Source organism: Prunus mume, linkage group LG2 (assembly GCF_029339155.1).
Source record: "Prunus mume cultivar Tortuosa linkage group LG2, ASM2933915v1, whole genome shotgun sequence".
In the NCBI taxonomy this organism is placed as follows: Eukaryota; Viridiplantae; Streptophyta; class Magnoliopsida; order Rosales; family Rosaceae; genus Prunus; species Prunus mume.
This window is the reverse complement of record NC_142699.1, coordinates 33291402-33314436: the sequence shown is the minus strand read 5'-3', so window position 1 is coordinate 33314436 and position 23035 is coordinate 33291402. Positions and strand designations below refer to the sequence as shown.

Genomic DNA, 23035 nt, shown 5'->3' with positions numbered 1-23035 from the left:
GGAGCCAAGTACAGAGTCAATTGTAAGGAGAACCGCAAATCAAGGGGAATGACCCCTTGGCGCTTGGACCTCCATGTGCTTGACCTTCTTTTTCAAATATCTATATCAAAATTAACTTGCATTTTCAACGCTCAAGAAAACAGAAGAAGAGCAGCCATACGCTCTAGCCAACCGCTCCTCATTCTGCATTCAAATTTGAATCATTCTAATCGCAGTTTAAATTAGATTAAAATAAAATATCGTTTGTATATATGAAAAATGAATAAAAAAATAATTTTTTTTTCCGTTTTCTTCACTAATATATATCCACAACTTTATTAGAAGAGAAAAAAACTGGCAAACAATCTTCTTCGGCACTTGTTATGAATACCATGAAGGAAGTTGAACGTCCACTCTCAAAACAGAAGTAGTTCAACTCCTTATAAACTCATGATAGATCTCTTAAATTTTCGATGTGGGACATTTCTTCACATCCTCATAGTTCGAGTTTCAGAGAGTATATTTTTTTGTATATATTTTTTTTTCAATTTAAGATATAAAAACTCACTTTTAGTAGTCTATTGATATTTCTAGGGGTGGTTGCGGTTCGATAACCGTGAATTTTTGCCCAACCGACCGCGAATTAGCGGTTTAAAACCGCAAGTTCTCAAGCATTCACAAAAATATAAATTCACAACCTAAATAAATAAATACACAACCTCAACTTCTCAAGCATATATAAATTCACAATCTCCTCAACTTCTCAAGCATTCACAACCTAAAGGAAATTAAAGTTACAATTCCAAGCATTCCAATTAAAGTTAAACTTCTCAAGCATTCCAATTCCAAATCCTTTAAAGTTACAAACCAAAAGGAAAATGCAAAGCAAAATGAATTAAAGTTACAACTAAAAAGAAAAATCTAATTCAAAGTTAATTAAAGTTACAAACTAAAAGAAAAATGCAATGCACCAATGTTACAAACTAAAGTTACAAACTCAAGTGTTGGTGGTGAGTGGATTTGAAGAACACCGTTGTGTTGTTTGAGCACCAATGCTATCTACAAATAAAACAATATAGTTTAGTATATTTTATTATAAGAAGATCAAATAAAACAACATAGATTGGCTATACTTTGCGGTTTTGCGATAACCGCAAGTTTTGAAAATCAAATACCGCAACTGCAAATGCGGTTCCGTTCTTCATACCGCAAATGCGGTTCGGTTTACCGCGATCGCGGTTTCATTACGGTAAATAGTCAGTTGTTTTTACGATTTTTCGGTCTAAAATGCCACCCCTAGATATTTCTCTTACTACGTATAAACATCAAAACATGTTCAATGAAATGAGCAAAGAAGGGAAACTTGATTCTCTTGATTTGATCAATGTGTATACAAAAACGTGAAACATCTTTCAAATTATTTAATTTGTAACTTCTGCCTTTTTTTTCTTATAAATTCTTTGAATATTCTGGCAATAATGTATGTGCCCTACAAAATATTTAGGAAAAAGAGAGAGAAAAGAAACACTTCCTTTCTAACGTTTGCAAGTGCATGCATATGCAATTGTTTTCCCCGACAGACCTACATATGCATGTTTTGGTACCAGTACATATATAAAATTAATGGCATTAATTTTAATTTTATAAAGTATAGAAAAGAATAATTAAGTAGTCGGATATTGAGGGGCATGCCAAATTGCCAATGCCAATGCAAAAGCAAAATCGAAATCGAACTTGAGATTCAAATCTAACCGTTGACAATGTGGTCTCAGCATTATTTTCTACATGATATAAATATCGCAGTCTCAAGCTGCCAGACATTTGCAGAAGATTGATTTCTACGTACGAAATGTTTTAATGGAGAGGTAGAGAAAAATGGCAAAAGTTAGGGCCACACGCACATGTGATATGTACCTCTCAAACCCTAATTTTCTTAGACACCCATGAAAAAGTAGGGAACCGTCCATCCAATTTAATCCCACCAAAAATTTGTCCACGCATGTACCCATATATCGCTAACTATGATTACTTATTTGGATTTTGAAATTTTCAGAAGAAAGAAAAAAGAGACAATAAGCTCAATTACAATTGTTGGAATTTTAATGTGTTTACTGATATAGTAGGCCACACGTGTAGTCAAGTTCACAATGAATTTAATCATCTGGGTATGCATGTAGCGGAAAATTAGTCGGAGTCGGAGTATCAATCGGGTCGATGTCAACACCTAGTCAAGGTGTAGCGATTGGTGGCCACACCCAATCAAGGTATGGCCGGTCTGGGTCGGAGTTTGGGTCTAGGTCAGAGTCCCACTATGATACTGTGCTAAATTTCATAGAGACGGACCAGTGGCCCATTACTAGAAACACCGATATTTTTCTCAACTAAACCACCTACAAAGCCCAGTAAGTGTGAGATTTTATCATAAAAGACCTTGGTGTTATTAGGAATAGAATCACTTATTATAAATTATAATTTATTAAATCAAGTTTCTAACGTGAGATTTTATATTTTTCAACTATTGTTGCTGCAACTTCTGCAACTTGTAGATGATGAGCTTATGATTGTCATTATTGTTGCAATCAGCAACACCAAAATTAATCTTGCCAAGGGAAGGTGGGGATGAGGGGTGGCCGGGTTCCTTTGTTTTTTTTTTCTTCTTCTTTGTTTCATTTTTATATTTTCTAAATATTTAATAATAATAATAAAAAACATCAGCAAGGCACATGAAAGATATGTGACTTTTTGGACGGAATTATGGATTAAAAATATAATTTTAGGTGCAGAGATAACTATTCTTAATTACTTGATATACAAATCCCTTGCAATTTACGGATGAACTTAAAGAGAGTTTTAGAAAGCAAAAAACTTTTCTTATAATGAGAATAACACTGTTTTGTTATCTCTAGTCAATAACACAATGAATGTGAAAAAATTAGTTCACAGATCGTTGTGTTATTGTTAAAAAATAATAAAAACTGTTATCAGTTTCATGAGAGTATTCCTCCTTGAAAAGGGCAAACTTTTAAAGCCCCCATGTGGAGGACTATCTTTTCTCAATTTCTCTTTAGGCAAAGCCAAATTACACTGGCCTCAAATTTCTCTTCTAGTGGGACCCATTTGGCCTTTTAGCATTGCCATGTTTTCCGGATCCCGCCAATTCCCTCCTTTCTTTACCTCCATCTCCATATCAATCGACCCACTTACATAGGGCGGGACTTGATAAAGCTGGCTAGGGCGGGACTTGATTAAGATCTCAATCTCTATTCATATAATCCAAGCGATTTTGAACACTCCGAGTGTGTGCTTTTCCTCCGTCTTCTTCTTGTCAATGGGTTGTAGTCTAATAAAAAAGACTAATGGTCTCAAGTTGAACCCCATGACACTTAGAAGTATGTGAGAAACTTGTTGTACGCTGAAACAAAAAATAAACGATGACTTTCATTAATTTGGTTTAGCGAAATTTAATAATTATTTTGTTAGATTAGATTCTGAATTTAAATATTTTCTTGTATACTAAACCTCAAATTCAAAACGATGCATCTGCTTTCACAAAACCCAATGCGAGCACACAAAAACATAAGCAACAAAAATCTTATTACCACGGAATTTAAATATCCATTGAATGATATCACTAGCACTCAATCTTAACCACTTATTTTCACCGGTCATGTATCATGTAATGAGATGTTAAATACTCATTTGGGGATACTGCATAATGTGATGATATGATCATGTGATCTGAATCATTTGTTCAAATCTAAGGAATGTTGAACCTGTCGTTGGTTACTAATGCACTTACGGAATGTATACTCAAGTCTTTGACTTAAGTGGGCTTCCAAATCATGTTGTTAAAGCTCTTACGGTCTCCTTTACGTTGTTAAAGCTTCTGACTTCTCCTAAAAAAGTGGAATTCCCAACATTTTGCCCTTTTGTTCAAGCCACCCTTCATGCCCTATAGCCTAATGAAAACGAGATTTTGTCACATAATCATTTCTCGTATATCAAATCTAAATTAAATATTATTGATCGATCACCTAGTTGGTAATTCTTTTGAGTAACATTAAATTTCTTTAAAATTTCGTCAAATTAATGGCTCGAGGATATTTTCATGGCTATAAGAAAAAGGCCAAGATCTTTTTCCCATAGCCCCCCCAGTTTGTATCTACTCTATATGCCCGGACCAGAAACCAGTACGGCAGAGTAGTCAAAATTCTATCTTGTGACGAGAGACTTGTCAAAAAAACTTACAAGTCATGTTGGCAGCAAAATCAAAGTGACCCATCCAAATGATGGTTAGTTGAGTTGGTAATGAGCGGTCTCTTCGATAGTAAGGTCTAGATTTGAGTCATTCTCAAAACGGTCTTAGCATATTCTGACCCTAGAACGGGTAGCTTCCTCTCCTTCTAAATTTTTCTTTACTCAACAAAAAAAAAAAGAAAAAAAAAGTGAACCATCCAATAATTTTATCAATAGCACGTTTGACCCCTTTAATTTTATTCTTTTTGTGTTACAAAATCTTGATTTTTTTGTATTTTATTTTTTTTGTATTCATTACGTACCATGTAATGAAGGAGAGAACAGGTTACAAATGTTAGGTTTGTATTGCACTAAAGAAAAATGTTGTGAATACAGACAACAGGTTACAAATTTGTATTGCACTAAAGAAACCCTTATTCTCATGAAGCCCAAAAAAAAAAAGAGAGACCTTTATTCTATATTATAAATCTAAATTGCATTGTCAATAGGTTCTAACTAAGTGAAAAAGGCTCTTAATCTACAACTCAAAAGGTCTTATGTTCGAATTACTGTAACATCTTGATCGTGTAACATCTTGATCGTGTGTATGAAAAATCTCTTTACTTGTAGTGTAGATTATTACTTTTACTTAAAAAAAATTAAATTGCATTTGTCTTTTATATTCTCTAGGTTTTAAGTGGTGGGTTCCACCATGTGCTTCCATGTGCTGTGTCTCTCTCTAAGGCCCACAGCTCCTGTCCTTTCAGCACATAAATTGGGTTTCTGCGCTTTCTTCTCCTTCTCATTCCTCTCTCTCTTCATCTCCCTCTCTCTCATACTTTCTTGGATCTGTAAAGGAACTAGAACACCTGCAAAACTTGTCTGTCATTTATACTTCTCATGATTTTCTCTCCCATCCAGCAGAAGAGAGAAACCTTACTGTAAGCAAGGTACTAATGTTTCTAGCTTGTATATATGCATCTTTTTTTGTATAAATCAAATGATTCAATCTCCTGGCTAGCTAGATTAATTGTTTATTTTCTGAACAATCTCCTCTGTAGTGTTGGATTTTCAGGCCAGATTATCTTTACTATTTTCCCTTTCATATGCTCTTTTAGTTATATTGTATTTGATTTATATGTGTGGCTAATATTGAATTATTCATTCAATCTATATAAGTATACTGTATACATGACTACAGTTAACTTTTTTTGGTTAAGAACATGAATATAGTTATAAAGTTTCACCACTTAAAAAACCTACTTGTTGAATTGATTTTTACGTTTAATTATTTTTGCAGAATGCGCAATTCTACCTCTCTCAAGCAAGAATTTCTCAAGAAATGGATAAAGGGTCTCCAAGTATGCAACAGCTCTTCGGAGAAGAAGATGACCATCTTGGAGAGAAAGAAGGCTATAAAGATGTCCGCAGACATAGCCATGGCTTCAACAAGAAACGGCACAACTTGTTGGAGCCGCGCCGTCATAGCCAACGCCACGCAAAGCAACAGAGTCGTCGTTGAGCGCATACTGGGTCCTCACAAATCCTCAAGATCAGTGTCGTCGGTGATGCACAAGAAGATCTTGAAAAAGAGCCGGAGGGTATGCAGTAGCAGAAGCCGTAGAGTGCTGATGAGGAAGCGCGACGTGGAGAAAACCCGTTCGATTGCGAAGAGATTGGTTTGGAAGAAAACACAAGTGCTCAAGAGTCTTGTTCCCGGAGGAGAATTCATGGAGGATGAGATGTGTTTGATTGCAGAAACCCTAGATTATATTGTGTCTCTGCGAGCTCAGGTTGATGTAATGCGGTGTCTTGCTACCACCACTGAGTTCATAAATGGTAAATAAGAATATAATCAATGGTAGTAAATTAATTACTCGATCGATCTTCTTTTTCTTTTTGTTCCTTTTTGCAAGAGAGTACTATAGCTAGCTACTAGATATTATTATAAGTAGAGATGAAGTTAAAAAGGAAGGAGCAATATTGTACAGATGAACAATGCATATCAGTAAATCAAATTTCACTTTTTCATTTGTTATCTCGATCCATCTACATAAATGTTTGTGCGCATATCAACTCTATATGTGTTCCTTTTTTTGCTAATGATATACATGTAATTATATGTAACATATAACGTAATGCACATTAATATATAGACACACTCTCATATTAGGGCCTTCTCTTTACCATACTAAATGTTCCATTTTGATGCAAACGCTGAATCGACCGGCACCATAGACCGGTTGTCCGGCGATGTAATTTGTGCTTAGATTTTAGGTTTTTAGTCTCTAATTTTGAGCGTAAGAAAGTTTTACACCCTAAAGTAATCAACCATGTCGAAAAGAAGCTTGCTCCCGGAAACCTACAAAATAATAGGTCGGTATCAGTGCAACCAGCAGCCACATTTGAACTAAATCCCGATACTTATGTCTGCATAAGAGCAAATTTTTTATATAATTTATATAGAACTGTTCAAGTGCTGGCAGTAATTCTGTTCAGTATTCAACAGGAAAATTCCCATACTCAAGGAGAAATACCCAATTAGCAATTTAATACTAGAATGAAGGGAATAATCAGAAAGTCATATATGCTTACATTATATTATTATAACAATGACACAGAAAGTTTCCTCATGAAAAGAAAAAAATGAGAGAGAGAATATTGGAGTTGGGGAATAGTAGGTGCTCCTTGGATGCAATTCAATGTAATACCAATTTGAGCATTGCTTATACAGGCTGTGCAATTCTTCTCTGCTTATTTTTGGCTAGGAAACTGACAGTTTTTCGTATTATTGAGGGATGTGATACAGAAAAAGTTGATGTTGCCTTACATATTATAACAATGAAAGGCCATAACTCCGCACTCGTGCGCATGCACTTCCTGCCCAGATTATGACAACAACAAGAGCTAGCTAGCTAGCTAGCTACCGCCAAAAAGCTACAAGTCAAAAGAATTTAATTATGGTGTGGCATTGTTGTTCATTTTGAAAAGGTGGTCTCTAGAAGCGTGTAGCTCAAGTGGTTAAGAGCAGTTATCCATGATGAGGTCCTATGTTCGAATTCACCTCCTCGGAATCGCTAGTGTAAGAAAACAAAATTATAAAAAAAAGGTAGTCATAGGCAGCCAATGCTTCCATGATTATCGTATCAAAAAAATTGCTTCCATGATTAGATGTACCTATAATCTGTTGTCTACATTCAAACACAAACAGTTATAAGCATGCATGCATATCATCATCTTTACCCAATTTCCCAGTCCACATTGAAGTTGGTAATATATCTATTTGCATCATTATTTTGAAATCATGATGGAAAAGGCCTGTTAGGCGCAACTTGATTTATGATATGGTGTTGATATAGACAACACAATGATCGATATATATATCCTCCATACTGCCATGTTCACAAACAGCTAGCAGCTCAACCAATTAATCATAATTGGGAGGGAGGCCATCAAAAGGCTGTTCCTCAAGATATCAACATGCACCAAGTCATTTTCAGAGATATTTATATCTCAACCAAATAAACTTATTTGAGGCAGGGATGGATTCATGATTTGAACGGGGTGGACAAAATTTACCTCACATACAAATATTTTAAGAAGATACAAAACTCGACGGTACAAATAAATTTCATTGATAAAACAAAATACCTTAGTGAGGAGTGCATATAAATAGAAACTAGTAAAACAAAAAAGACTCCCATTAAATCGACGTTTTATTTGAAAACAAGATGAATATTCCTTTACTTTTAGTTTATGTAGTCCTAAGAGAATATATGCTCCTAATTCTACTTCTGCCTCTCTTTTCTTTTTTCTCTACGTACAGGAAAGGGTTGGCTATTGTAACAAAACAAAAAAACAAAAAAAAGGAAGAAGGGATTTATTTATGAGTAAGTGGGGTGGGACTTGGGTGGGATGATATTTTATTTTGGTCTTAAAGAAATAAAACTGAAGAAAATGTTTGGCTATTGCAACAGAACAACCAAAAAAAAAGGGGAAGAAGGGGATGCGTAAGTGTGGAAAGGCTATACTTGGGTGGGCTAATGTTTTAGTTTAGGCTTAAAAACATACAAGTCACCTGGGCTGTAGCTAGGTTACCCTCTTCTAAGATCCGTCCCTAATTTGCGGGATCCATCACCTGGACTTATATGCTGCACCAACAATAACTTTATGCTAAAATTCTCTACTCCATGACCTAACATGCGTGTGCACATACACAACTTGCCATATCCAACCACAACTCATTATGCACACCATATACGACATTCGACCAAAAGTTCTAGTATGGTTCAGTTGTATACAGTGGCGGATCAGGATTTCTGATTGCAGAAGTCAACATCTAAAAAGTAATAAATTCTATACAAAAAGAAAAAAAAAAATGAAATGATAATATTATAATTCTTAATTAATAGAAAAAACCACATTACAATTGTCCACATTAAAAAAAAAAAAAAAACAACAACAACAATATTCAACTACACCATTCACTTCTAAAGCAAAGAAAATAAACTTCATTTTTCCATAGTATGAGACTTTAATTTGGTCATCTCGATATCCTCTATTGGGTTTTCACTTTATATATTCAATCAAAAGCTTTATATATGGTCAAAAACTTTCTATATATGATCAAAGCTTTATATATGGTCAAAAGCTTAATCTGTTAACTTGTTTTTTAATGAGGTAATATTTTAATAATGTCTGCTTGCTTGCTTGATGAAAAAAAAAACTATCCTATTTTGTTAACAATTTATGAATTTTAAAAATCCAAATTCCATGGCCGGAAAAAAAAAAAAAACTATGCTATTTTCTTGGATGCTCTACACAAGGCAATGAATTTGGAACAGTTATGTGGCATATATATATAAAGATTGAAAAGGCATGGTGTACGTTTAAAGATACAAGTTTCTTTGAGAGAGAGAACTTTTTTTTATGTCAAATTTCCATTTTGTTTTATCAGTCAGCAAAAGAGGTTTTTTTTTCAACCACGTCGTTGGAAATCCCATTCCCCCCTCTGTTTTATCAGGCAGCAAAATATATTTTTTATTTTATTTTCAACGACATCGTTTGGACGTCAGGAAAAACAAAAACAAAAGAGCGCTGTGCGCGGGCGCAGCAAGATTCTCTCATCTTATTGTGGGCTGTGGCTGCTTTCTCTTTGGGGCATTTCATCAAACACCTTCCGGGCAATTTGCAGGGGTCAAGTTCTTCAACTCTTATGGTGGATTTTGGGTTTGCAGGGGTCAATTGACCCCCCTTCCCCTATTTGGATCCGCCACTGGTTGTATAGGCCACCGCTTTCACATCAAAACCCATCCATCTTCTAATGTAACAAGATGATTTTGAGAAAGGAGGAAAACGGGGATGAGTAATTTTTCTGTATGAACGTAACACCAAAGTCAGCATATATGCAGTGGCGGATCTAGGAAATTTCCTTCCAGGGTCAACCTCTACAAGAAATAAACTCAATCCTAGATATGTATTTTCCAAGCACTATTTAAACATAGGTCAACCCCAAAGTCAACTGAGTTTTGGGCGTGTTTATATGTTTAAATAGTGCTTGGTTAAAACAATTTATACAAAATATACCCATAAAAATGAAATGATAATATTATAATTCATCATTAATAGAAAAAACCACATTACAAATGTCCACGACGAGGGACAAATCCACCTTTAAAATCACTTATGTAATTTTTTTGCACCACCTCCACTTTACTCCCGTCGTCGCCGGAATTGTGGAGGGAAGGAAGTGAAGGTTGAGTTGGGGATTTAGGGTTGAGAGGTTTAGAGGTGAGAAATGAGTTTTAACATTTGGGAAGGGGGGAATTATTGGGCAAAATAGAGCAGCTTGCTGCGGTTTTTTCCACAAAAAAAAACACTGTGCCAAAACAACGTCGTTTTGGCGGGTTTAAATTTTTTTAAAAAATCCTTTAGTGGAGCGAGCGTCGTTTTGACATCAAGCAAACCAAAAGAAGGCGTGGCGTTTGGCACAATTAAAAAAAAAAAAACTTTGAGTGGAGCAGCGTCGTTTTGACGTTGAGCAAACAATAAAAAGAAGCGCTGCGCTTCTTCTCCTTCAACTGCACACAGACACAAGTTTGCCCCTTTGGGGCATTTCTTGAACACAGGGCGGTCAACTTTGGCTGCTCTAATGGAGGATTTCAGAGGTTGCAGGGGTCAATTGACCACTCTTACTTCTCTGTGGATCCACCCCTACATATATGCCAATGTGATATGAACTCAATATATGCATCATTTTAAAACATGCCACATGATTTATAGTCATCCGATAATTTCTCGTGACTTTGTCACATCCATAGTAACCATTGTGGAAAGTAGCTTTTTACAAAACCCAAAACCCAAAACACCAAAGTTTTGGGACATTTTGGAAAAAGCAAGCAAAAAACATCTTGCCTTTGTATGTCAAAGTGGCTTTTTCCAAAAGGTTTGGATTTTTTCTATTGAGTGTCATAGAGTGGTCACTGCATGTATGGCAATGCTTGTATACTATAGTGTCTTCCTTTAATCTTTTGTTATTAATCTTCTATATATTGAAAAGGGAAAACAAAAATAGCATCTGGACTTTTCACTTTTGTGTATTTACCACCATATAACCTACAACGTTTTGACAATGTACCACCCTGTCACAACGTTGGGCCAGAAGTGTCTTCAACTTTAATCTTTTGTTATTAATCTTCTATATATTGAAAGGGAAAATCCCAAAAATAGCATCTGGACTTTTCTACTTTTGTGTATTTACCACATAGAATTAAAAAACATTAAATTAACCACCTACATTTTTGAACGTTTTGACAATGTACCACCTCTGTCCATTTTCCATCCAAAATGCCATCAAATAAGATCAAGTGAAATGCACGAGGCCACCATTTAAGGTCCTTTTGGTCAATTCATGCGCCCTAAATTATTTTCGGTTTTATGTTAAAATGGGCTCTTTTCAAAACCTCTATTCAGTAATGGAAAAACAAAGGCACTATAGGGACTATTTTCCTAGCCCTATCTCCCAAAAAACATCTTAGAGCTGTTTTCACTTTAAAGGGAGAGGAAGTCACTTTTTCCTCCCCTCTCCCCTCTCCCCTCTTCTTTTCCTCTCTCTATTCTTCCCTCATTTTCAGAGACAAAAGGTTTTCTCTATTTGTCTTCGTTTTGTTATGATTTTCCTCCAACCATCACAAGCAGCTACATCTTGGCGTCGGATCTCCACCTGTGTTTCGACGTTGGATCTCCACCACCATCCTTTTTGCGGTTTCTTTATGTTCGGAATAAGTCACAGAGACCCTTTGGGTTCTCTGTGTAGTTATTGTGAGAGTTTTTCACATCTTCTTTGTGAGAACATTTCATCTCTCATTTGTAAGAGCTTTTCATTTTTTCTTTGTGAGAGTTTTGTATTGTTATGGCTTGGTTTTCAAGCTTTATCTCTTTTTGATTATTTTGAGTTTGCAATCTTAGTTGGGATGCCTATGCCAGAGTTTCTTCGATCCTATGTGATTATTAGTGGAGGTGCTCCAGTTGTCTTAATTTTAATGTTAGTCGCCCAAAAATCCACGGTTCGGCCTAAATAAATGCCCAATGCGATACCTTATCAAGAAGAAACCCGATTTGGGCACACTAAAGTTCGTCATATACGCTTTGCACACATGTCACGCCAAGCAAATAAGCAACATGCCTCGCTACAAGCTCAAGTGGGCCCAAGCCACGTTAATGCCTGGGGCTTTGAGCGGGTTGTGGTATAGATGGTTACAAGTATTCACGAGACCCATTGATGGTCCAAGGAGTGGAAGTTTTGGGCTACTTGGGAGCACCAAAACTCAAGCTCATTCCTTGAGTCCAAATATATGGGCAAGCATGAGAGAAAACTCAATAGCCTATTACCTTAAGAAAATGCCCAAACATTTTTAAAAAATGTCCAATAGCCATAGCCCATAAAAAATCCCACATCAGCCAAAGCTTCCAGCAGTCTGACGAAATCAAAGGGAACTCACAAACCGCTGGAAACAAAACAGCCCAGCCCATCATTTTATAAAATATCCAACGTCGTGCTCTGTTAAAACCAGTTCAAAGCCAAACCAGCAAAAGCAAGCAAACCCATGTGCTGATCACCTTTTTGACCAAGCACCCTTACCCATTCTTTCCTCTTCAAGCTTTGGTGAGAAAACAAGAAGCAAAAGTGGGTGGCACCTCACCCACATGAAGAGTCCAGCTACTTGAGGCAAAAAGCTGTGTGCCTATGGGTTCAGGCTAGAGAAATTTAACCAAACTAGATAAATGGAAGAAAGTGGGCTTGATAAAATTGAGTCTTCTAGCCCCTATAAAAGGAGACACTTTCTTCCTAGCAAAACAACTCACGATGGACAGAACAGACAATAACAAATTGAAGGCAAACATCCATTCTGGAATCCTTGCAATTTCATGCTTTGTTCCTCCATTCATCTTTCTCTCTCTCTCTCAAAACCCACATCCAGAGAGAGCAAGCATTATCTCTCATCTCTGGAACCCTTCACTTTCAAGCCTTGTTCTTCCATTGCTTCCATTTTTCTCCTTTGTCAAGCCACCCAGAAGCTTGAAGCTTTCGTCAAGCTGCTGGAAATCTGCTAAAGACACCCATGCTTCCATCTTTTTCCTCTCTTTCCATAAACACACATATGGAGAGCAAGCTTTATCTCTCACCTCTGAAATCTCTGCAATTTCGAAACCCAAGCCTTCTCCCTCTCTTTTATGCTAAACTCGCGAATACTCAGCTTCCATGCCACAAGCTCTCATGTCAATGCCCAAGAATTTATCTGTAAGCAACTGTTGGTTTTGTTGGTGAAGAAGACCAAGGTGTTTCCTAAGGTCTCAGCTACCCTTTCGGAACACTCTTGGGGCCTGATCCTTGAACTCAGACTCAATGGGCAATTTCACACATGTTTCTCTTTTCAGACAGCCCAAGCCCATTCGTCAAGTCTGCTTGGAATAAAAAGATCCCTACAGTCACTCCTATTGTAATGGCCCTTGGGGTTGGTAGCTTTTTGGCTGAATTATGAATACAATACTAGAATTTCTTTATATATAAAAAAGGGTCTATTTTAGCTAGTTTCGAAAATATTTTTACTTCCTCATCTCTAAACATAAGAGTCTCTCTCTCTCCTCTCTCTCTCTCAACCGGCCTCAGAGAGAGAGAGATGTGAGGGGAAGGAGGCTATCATGGTGGATCAGGGCTCGAGGGCCTAGGGACACCTCGAAGTGGAGATGGGGAGGTTGGGTGGTTAGTGGGTTGCAGCCGTTTGAAAGGGTAGGCTAGCAGCTAGAGGAAAGATAGGAGGATATACATGGTGGATCTAGCGGAGAAAGAGCCATCAGTATTTTTATAATTTAAAAAATAATAATAATTCTTTTTTAAAGATTTTTATAAATAAATTATTTGTTTACAATATGAATTGATGAAAATACCTGAAAAAGTGGCCTCCTGCATCGCATGTAATCATATTTGACCCTATTTTGGATGCAAAGTGGGCAGAGGTGGTGCATTGTTAAACATTTACAAGTGGATGGTTTATTGTATTTGTTTTTAAGGGTGCTGATTTTCAAACTCTATTTTTTTTTTTTCCACTTACACTCTTTTTTGTTTTAAAAAAAATACTATTTACTATAACATACAAGAGTGTGTAAGTGAACAAAAGATAAGTGGGAACATATAATTTTCGATGAAGGGAATGTAAGTGGAAAAAAGAGGAGTGGGAAAATCAGTTCCCTTTTTTTTAATCTAGGTGGTAAATCCACAAAAGTGGAAAAGCCTAGGTGCCATTGTGCAATTTGTCCTTTTTCTTATTGAGAGTGCTAATCCTGAACTTATATATTTGGACTGGAGTCGTAAATGCTATTTTTCAGATTTAATATCTCTTGGCCCAACATAGCTCATCTTTTGGGCTGCTTACACAATTAATAGCAAAAATGTCAATATAACAACAAATATTGAATGATGACTTGATTTCACCAGATTTATTGGCTTCATGCGTTTGGTGTTTCATGATATATGGAACACGATGGGTTCGTTTATTTTGTTTTGTTTTGTTTTGTTTTTTATAAATATCTGGAAGAAAAATATCATTTAATTGCTAGTTGGTAATTAGGATGACCTAAACATTAAATTGGGATTCATCTTTCATGTGTTAGATTCATACCTAAGTAGGCTGCAAGGCCACAACAAAGATGTAAATTTGTCATTAACAAACGGAATTCATTAAAACTAATGTGTGATACTTAGGCCTCGTTTGGTGGTCCAAATAGGACAAGACTGCATTGAAATTTGTATTTGAGATTGGACTAGTTGAGAATATTGGATTAGACTTTGAGTTTGTTGTTTGATGCTATACCTACTTTGGATTGGATTGAATAACATAATAATTTTGAAAATTTTGAAAACAGGAGGGAAAAAATAAAAGGTAAATTAAAACAAATGAAAAAAGAAAATTTTGATTGTCAGAACATTTTCAAAAGAAGAAAAAAAATTGAAGCTATGCCCACTTAACATTTGTCTTTCTCAAAAGAAAGCAATAATGACATCTAATGTCCACATTTTAGGGAAAAGAAAACTACACAAATTGGACTTGATTTAATCAGTAAAGAAGAAATCAAAGCAAGAATTAACATATAAAATAATAAGTTGTTTAAAGATAACTTGAAGTGGCTTTGTAGAGTTTGACACTTTTTGCCCTATGCCAAATTGTTTGGAATTGATTAAAAATAGTTCATCATTTCTTGCATCTTTTGAATTATCTAGTGAAAAAAAAAATGAAGTGAAAAAAATTCAAATTAAATGGATTGGTTCTTAGGCCCGAGTATGGCACAAGCACGAGCACACGACGACCATGGGCTTTGATCAATAATTTTACTAAATGGCCGATAAATTAAATGACGAAACGTTAAAAGCACACACAACGTTTGACACAACATGAATACCTAGAAAACAAACAAATCAACCCCAAATCGTGAGCCTAAACAAGACCAAAACAACACCGAACCTCCCAAAACCAAACTCTATTCGCACAACAAACATCGATTCGAGATCAACAAAAACCCCATATCACACAAATAATGACAAAATAACAAAAATAATAAAAGAGAAAAGGATGAGAAAGGTGTTGAGGCCCAAAAAATCTAAAACTGGACCCAAATATATTTCTAACCCAGTACTACACCTAACTTAGGAAGAAACCCAACTTGGGTACGCAAGAGTTCATCATATGCACTTGCACATGTGACATACCAAGCAAATAACCAACACGCCACACTACAAGCTTAAGTGGGCCCAAGCCAAGCGAATGCCGGAGCTTCTGAGCAAGTTGTGGTATGGATGGTTATGAGCATTCACGAGGCCCATTAATGGGCTAAGAAATGGAAGTTTTGGGCTGCTTGGGAGCCCAAAAACTCGAGCCCATTTCTTGAGCCCAAATATATGGATAAGCATGAAAGAGAGAAAAAGGTAGCCCATTATCTTAGAAAATTGGCTCATCACCTTAGTGAAAAAATAGTCCATCACTCTAGAAGGTTGGCCTATTCCCTTAGTAAACTAGTCAATTATCTTAAGGAATGGCCTAAGTCAAAAATCTGAAAGTCTCCAGCACATGGCTAGAGACAAAACCATGATAGAAAACCAAGGGATAAAGACTTGCGCAGGCTGCTGGAATCTCCATCACATGGTCAAAAACAAATCCCAACACAGGCCATCTAAAAAATCAAAGGATACTTGAGCAAAACACCCTTCAGACCAGCGTCATTACCCACTTATTTCTCCCACCAGCTCTTGCAATAAAATGAAGAAGAAAAGAAGGAGAAATGGTAGCCCAAAATAGGAGATCGTCTTAGAGACAGCTGCGGGAAGGCTCTAGAGCCTACAAAAATCTTGTCTTTGTATGTTTGGACTGAGAAGGATTTCATAAAATAGGGATGAATCAAAGGAAGAGAAGAAAAATAGAGAGGGAGACTTGGCTGATTTGGGAAGAACCAGCTAGGATTTCTTGGGAAGAAAGAGCTTTCAAGCGCTTATAAAAGGAGGCACCTTCTACCCAACAAAAAAACTCATGGAAGGCAAGCAACCCCATCCAAAGAGAGCAAACATCACCTCTCATCCCTAGAACGCTTCAATTTCGAGCCCTATTCCTCCATCTCTTCCCATCTTCTCTTCTGGTAAGCCATTCCAGAGCATGACAAAGCTTTCGTCAAGCTGTTGGAAAATTGCTCAAACCACCCACTTTTCTTCCTTCATCTCTTCCTCTTTCCCCTCAACAAATTCTCCCAAAAACTATCTCTTTCCCTTCTTCGAGCCTCTGTTTCTCATAGGAAACTCAAGCCTCTCTCTCTCTCTCTCATGCTAAACTTATGAATGCTCAGCTCCCATGCCACAAGCTTCTCATGCCAAGCCATAATATTTATCTGTAAGCAACTGTTAGTTTTGTTGGTGAAGGAAGCCAACTGTTTCCTAAAGCTCCACGAACCTTTCGAAACACTCTTGGGGCATGATTCTTGAACTCAAACACAGGGGCAATTCCAACCATTTGCTCTTTACTGCAGCCCAGAGCCCATCTATAGCTGTAACAAAAAAGCCCCTACAAAAGGCAAATACCAAGAGATTGCGAGATTGGATTTGGCAGAATCATAGATTTTGAAAGAGAGAGAGAGAGAGAGAGAGAGAGAGAGAGAGAGAGAGAGAGAGAGAGAGAGAGAGAGAGAGAGAACCAAAACCATAGAACATATGATGTGAAGAAGGCTGAGGGAGATGTTGAGGAGCTCGTGTTTGGGGAGATGACGAGGAGCTCGCGTTCGTTCTAAACCCACATTTGGGGTTGGGTTCTAGAGCTGTAGTTATTTGGGACTTGGATCTCAGGTCCAATATCTAGTCTGTGCCCATCAAATAAGAGACAATGTTCATTTTAATTGAATATATCCAATCCAATCCAATCCAATCCAACCAACCAAACATGGCCTTATATTCTTCGACATGATGATAACAAGCCCATGTACACGGCACAATTGACTATTTCCTTTTTTTTCTTTTTCTTTTTTTTTTATTTTATTTTTTTTTATTTGAACCTTAACGTTGGCTTGTCATATAGGCATCCCCATTTTAGACCCAAGGTCTAAGCTCATGGGCCAGGGACTGTGTAACAAAAAATGGATCAATGATAAACAATGACGCTAAAAAGAGCATGTGTTTCACTTGAATGGCACCTAGGTATAGGTACTGCTCTATTCAGTTTGGGAGAGAGTTCAACCCGTTAATTGTATCGAAGTTTTGATAGGTGAAAGTATCTTTCACTAACTAATGCTTTGGATTCACATTGGTTCGAGTCAGTATACTAATGTTCGGTTCGGATCAACATACTGAACTTTTAGGCCATTTTTAGTTTTCATTTTCTTCAAATAGTGAGGCAATAACAAGTCTATGATGCGCTTAGATGTTTTGAGCTGCACATGCAGTACACTAATGTATTCAATGAGTTGATGGCCTTAGTCGATAGGCCTGGGTAATCTTTGAAATTTCATCGTGATAGGAATAAATCATTATAATTGTTGGTCTTTAATGAGGAATTAATAGTAAGCGCGAGTCATCAGCTTGCGTTGACTACGTCCCTGCCCTTTGTACACACCGCCCATCGCTCATACCTATTGAATGGTCCGGTAAATTGTTTGGATTGTAGCAACGTGAGTGGTTCGTTACCAGCGACGTCAGGAGAAGTCCATTGAACCTTGTTATTTATAGGAATGAGAAGTCGTAACAAGGTTTTTGAACCCGGAAGGATTTGTGTTTAGTGGTTAGAGTTAGAAAACTCCAACAACGATTTTCTGGAAACATATTCAAACTTTAGTTATAATTAGGAAAATAAAGGAAGCCGTAGTGGTAAAGAAATACTAATCTTGTGGTGTTTCATGTTTTGCTACCCTTCGGATGTTTTTATAAATGCTTTACAATTTTTCTTGAATTCTAGTAGCCTGCCTCTATGGAAACACAATATATCGAACTGCTATCCGCTAATCATAACACTTTCTTCCCCATGTAGATCTGCCATTAAATTAAACTAATGAAGAAATCATGCATTGCCCCTGGACTCATAGTCGGAGGTATAATCCACCATTAAAGAAACTCTAATAAGCATCTAAGCATGATTAAGTGTTTGGTTGTCACATGAGCCTAATGAGCACACCTTTAACCAAATCCTCAGAAGTCCATGAATGCAGATGAACAAAAATCAAGTAAGGAGACCCCATAACCATTAAAGTTACTCAGCTAACTTTCATAACCCTTTCTTTAATTCAGAAAGCTAATCTTTGTTAAGTGTCTTAACAATTAGTTAATCAAGCAGTAGCCTTATTCTAATCTAATAATGATTAAATCCAATGATACATGTTTATTTACTTCTCCTTTATCAATGTTCACATCAATCATATATGTCTGCTTGCTTTATCCCAATGCTGGCCCAGGTCACCAAGTGCATGCTTGCTTTGTTATTATGCCTATGTCTTCCTTTTCTTGGCTGTTCTTATATTTACAGAGGCTTTGATGTGGTGGCCCTAGCCAGCTCTAGCCAAAGCTTAACCCTGTCATTTCCTCATCTTAAATTCCCCCATGCTTAGCCTCAACTTATGGTGTTCATTTAAAGTACCAAGGCCCCATTTGATTCTCTTTATAATTTTAGCCTCAATGCTTCTATGGTGGTTTGCATGTGCTCTCTCTCATTGGATGTCTCAAAATCTGTTTTTTTTTTTTTTAAATTTTTTTTTATAAATAAAAACTTATGACATCAATTTGGTCCCTTTGTTGGCCTCTACATTTTATTTTATTATATATCTATAAAAATAAAAAGCCCTTTCCAACTGTAATATCTCATCTGCCCAAAAAAAATTTGGTGGAAGCTTTTGGGACGGTGCATGGAGAGGACAGGGAAACAAGATGTACCTAATTTAATTACAAGGCATTGCCCTTTAATTATTTAATTCCCAAAAATGCTTGAGAACTCACATCATAACATGGCTATATATGATGGTGATTTATGCATGTTAGTACACTTGTAAAATTCAGATTTCTATACATTGAGTTTTAAGTAGTCCAATCTCATTGTCTTTAACTTAAACTCATCTCCAAAGTACCTTTAGGAACCAGTTGCATGGATTCACATTTCAGTCCAAGTCCTTCTGAGGCACATCCTGAGACAATGGATTTTCTTTCCCTTGCATGGTGCAACTTTGCAGTTCAAGCTTTCCAACCAGAGCAACACGACCAATCTGTGGTTCTACTGGACGATCCGATTGTGAAGTTTGAGAGTCACAAGGAGGCCCCTTACATGGTAGGTCGAATTAATTTCTTCTAGGATTAAATCAATCCCATTATTTATCAGACCCTACGAAATTTCATAAGCTTCCCAACTTTGCACAGATGGATGATGCAGATCTCAAGCCTCCACCACCTTGGAAATCCAATGATGTGAAGGTGAACATATATATATATATATAATACTGAAATTTTTCTATGCGGACGTCCGGACGTTATTATCGTTCGGACGTCATATACTTTCTACTACCCTTCCCTGCTTTTCTCCCTGTTTACAATAACATCCGCACGGTAATAACATGCAGACATCTAGATGAGAAAATAATTGATATATATATATATATATATATAGTGTGTAAGTACATCTAATTCAATATCTTAAAACCAATTTCACTGATAACATCCTGTAATTTTTCGGTTTTTTTTTTCCTTCAGTCATTTATATGGATGCAACAAGCCATGCATCCAGAGTTGAACTACAACAGCTTTTTCCGGAAGAAATGGGTAAGTCAAATTGGCTCATACTTTTTACCACACTTCATTTTCTATAGTTCTCAAGAACAAGAATTTATATTACTCTATGCAGATGTCTTGGAAGATAGTCCCATTTAAGAATATGTCAATCAAGAAATGGCTAAAAGATATTAAGGAAAGGCGAAAAGAGGAACACAGGCTGCAAAGAGCTGAAGTCCATGCAGCAATATCTATGGCAGGTGTTGCAGCTGCTCTTGCAGCCATTGCAGCTGAAGGCTCAGACAACAATGGCTCAAGCACTGCCAAGGAAGCCGCAGTGGCTTCTGCAGCCGCGCTAGTGGCGGCGCAGTGTGCGAAAGTTGCAGAAGCAATGGGGGCAAAGAAGGAGCAGCTCAGCAGTGTGATAGGTTCGGCCATGACTAGTACAAGTGCAAGTGACATCTTAACTCTAACAGCTGCAGCTACGACATGTAAATATCCTACTATCCTTCTTCTCTACCATTGTTTCATGCAAAAATGAGCTACACTTGGGGTTGTCTCTGAAAAGAGCAGGGTCATTTATTGTGCGCCGGACTGTAGAATATTATTAGGCATGTGTTATATGGTATTTAAGAATGCTGCGGTTAGTCACTCATGTGGACGGACTGTAGAATATTATTAGGGATGTTGAAGGACTTTAACTCTTTCTTTCTTCGATTTTTGGTTTTGTGTGAAACACGTAGCATTGAAGGGCGCAGCTACATTAAAAGAAAGATCAGGATGCAAGAACAGACTAAATGGGGCTGCACCAGTGATGCCCATCGAGGACAACCCGGAGGTTGACTTCGACTTTGAGAAGTATAGATCAATGCTTGCAATAGGTGCTCAGCTCAGCATTGAAACACCAGATGGTTTGAACTCCAATCTTAGATCTTCATTTATTTATTTTGTGTTCTGTAAATTTATTTCCTGGCTTATGGTTTCCTAGTCCTAAACCTGTACTCTGTTTTACTATCCATCTGTATGCTAATGAGTTTCAAAATTATATGTTTGCAGGGAAGTACATGGTTAGATCAGTGTCCGTCATCCTGAACAGTGAAGCCAAGGTCTGCATTACATGCTAAACTTGTCCACTGCTATTTTGTTATGAAGCCTGTATGGTTAAAAAGTATTACTTGTGGGGTTAAGAAAGCCTTAGCTTAACCTTCAATTCATAATTCAACATTATAGGTTGTTCTTAAAATGAGGAAGCTCAGTCTGTTGAAAAGCAAAAAGGAAAGTAAGTCCCTCCTCTCTCTCTCTCTTTTCTCTTTCATTTAGATTTATTAATACTTGCACAAAGTCTAGCACATACAAATGCTACAAAGCTAAACTTTCCCCCAATATTTTTTCTTAACTTTGTCACATGGTTCCTACATGGGTCTCAGTGTAATGAATCTCATCTCATGTGAGAGAGTTTGAAGGAAAAATGTCGGAGAAAAATTGAATCCTACATTATTTTTCCACAGTAACTAGTAAATGTCTTCATTAGGATTATAGTCAAGGTCTCACTTGGTGGCTTATCTTTAGACTGAAACAGAGTTGAGTCTCACACCACCTCTAGATGGGACTCGTCAAACACAAAATATTGGATGGACCCCTCAATTGGACGGACCGTTGTCCATATTAAGTCAAATCTCAACAATTATAAGTTCACCAAACAGCGGTCATAACACTTGTCCAATTTAAATGACATAGTCCAATTCAGTCTAAGCCACCAAACACGGTGAAATGGGACAACTAATCAATGTGCGTTGTCTTAGGTATCATACTGGACATGTATGCGGAGCTGTATAAAGATTCCACGGCAGCAGATGAGAATGGCACGGGTTATCTTATCGTGTTAACGACGAGTAGGGGTACATTCAAGCTAGACATGGAAGACGACTATCAACGTTACAAGACATGGGCCACAACCATTAACCATATGCTCATGGTTTCTACTTCATTTACGAAATATCATCTTCAATTCTACAAAAAGTAGTCTTGCCAGCTATTGCTATAATCAATGTGTTGCATTGCACCCATGTGCATATTTGTCCTCTACTTGTGTAATTATAAATCAATTCACAATTCCTGCTTCATCATTTCTGCTAAACAACAAGCTGATACATCCACAAAGAATAGCTACATCGTCCCAAAAACAAAGAGATAAAAAGATGGGTTGGAATTATGTTATTCTTACTCTTTTTCTAAAGAACAAAATTATTTCAAGAGAAAGAACATTCTAAGGAGAACAGTGTAAAATGAAAAAGGTGTCGTAAAGATGAGCATACTGCCATACAAGTAGTTTTTGGGTCTAAAATGAAAGATATGGTCACAATTTAACTATTTGCACTGCAATTTCAGACCGTATCTCCAGCAGCCCAATCTTTATTAGAGATGTGATCTACAATGCGGTCCTAACATTACTCGCATGACTAGGCAAGTTCAAAGCACATGCAGTTTACATATTTTACAAGTAGGAATGATGAGTGGTGAGCCAAGTCATACTGAGCCCTGTTTATGACTCAATGACTTTATCAGTATAAAATCCAGCTGTTGAGTGAGCCATCTTTAATATCCTGTAACCTTCTTTTGTGTGTGACAAGCAGTGCCTACTCATGATTACTAAATTTTGAGGGCATCATTTTGAGTTGTGATGATCAAGGAGACTTTATGGATGAGTTCCTGTCACTTGGGAAATGTGCAGCTTTTTAAGCTCAATATGCTGGAGTTCTGAATATCCAGTGTCTTTTATCTTTTACTATTCTGTCATTATATCATAACTGCTATCCTCAATTTTTTTTTTTTTCAGATGAAAAATATATAGTTCTTAATCTGTAAAAGGCTGCACTTTCAACTTTATAGAATTCCTAAGCAAATGATTATTCAGAAAGGGAAGTGAAAAGGAAGGAGTACCTACAATGTTTTTTGTTTCTTACACTACTTCGGCTTACTCACGGTACACATTCTAGGGGCACTGTATTTCAACATTTTAGGCCCTTCTCCACTGTTATGGAAAAT

The 23035-nt window shown here is 36.9% G+C and overlaps 2 protein-coding genes across 2 annotated transcripts; both read left to right on the top strand.

Annotated features, from left to right (window-relative positions):
- Positions 1-5022: 5022 nt before the first annotated feature.
- P1R1 (transcription factor) lies at positions 5023-6253 on the top strand. Its single transcript, XM_008225337.2, has 2 exons — positions 5023-5165; positions 5516-6253. Exon 2 carries the CDS (start codon positions 5517-5519, stop codon positions 6060-6062), a length of 546 nt encoding a protein of 181 aa, XP_008223559.2. The 5' UTR covers positions 5023-5165; position 5516; the 3' UTR covers positions 6063-6253.
- Positions 6254-19300: 13047 nt separating this feature from the next.
- On the top strand, positions 19301-22113 carry LOC103323420 (auxin canalization protein (DUF828)). Its single transcript, XM_089046295.1, has 8 exons — positions 19301-19553; positions 19643-19696; positions 19973-20041; positions 20124-20481; positions 20734-20901; positions 21047-21096; positions 21221-21269; positions 21793-22113. Exons 1-8 carry the CDS (start codon positions 19374-19376, stop codon positions 22011-22013), a joined length of 1149 nt encoding a protein of 382 aa, XP_088902421.1. The 5' UTR covers positions 19301-19373; the 3' UTR covers positions 22014-22113.
- The last annotated feature ends 922 nt before the right edge of the window (positions 22114-23035 follow it).

Excerpts from the sequence above, each read along its gene's own strand:
- LOC103323420 (XM_089046295.1), top strand. The coding sequence starts at position 19,374 with ATGGATTCACATTTCAGTCCAAGTCCTTCTGAGGCACATCCTGAGACA. Across the intron at positions 19,554-19,642 it reads ACAAGGAGGCCCCTTACATG|ATGGATGATGCAGATCTCAA; the intron begins GTAGGTCGAATT and ends AACTTTGCACAG. Across the intron at positions 20,042-20,123 it reads GCTTTTTCCGGAAGAAATGG|ATGTCTTGGAAGATAGTCCC; the intron begins GTAAGTCAAATT and ends TACTCTATGCAG.
- P1R1 (XM_008225337.2), top strand. The coding sequence starts at position 5,517 with ATGCGCAATTCTACCTCTCTCAAGCAAGAATTTCTCAAGAAATGGATA.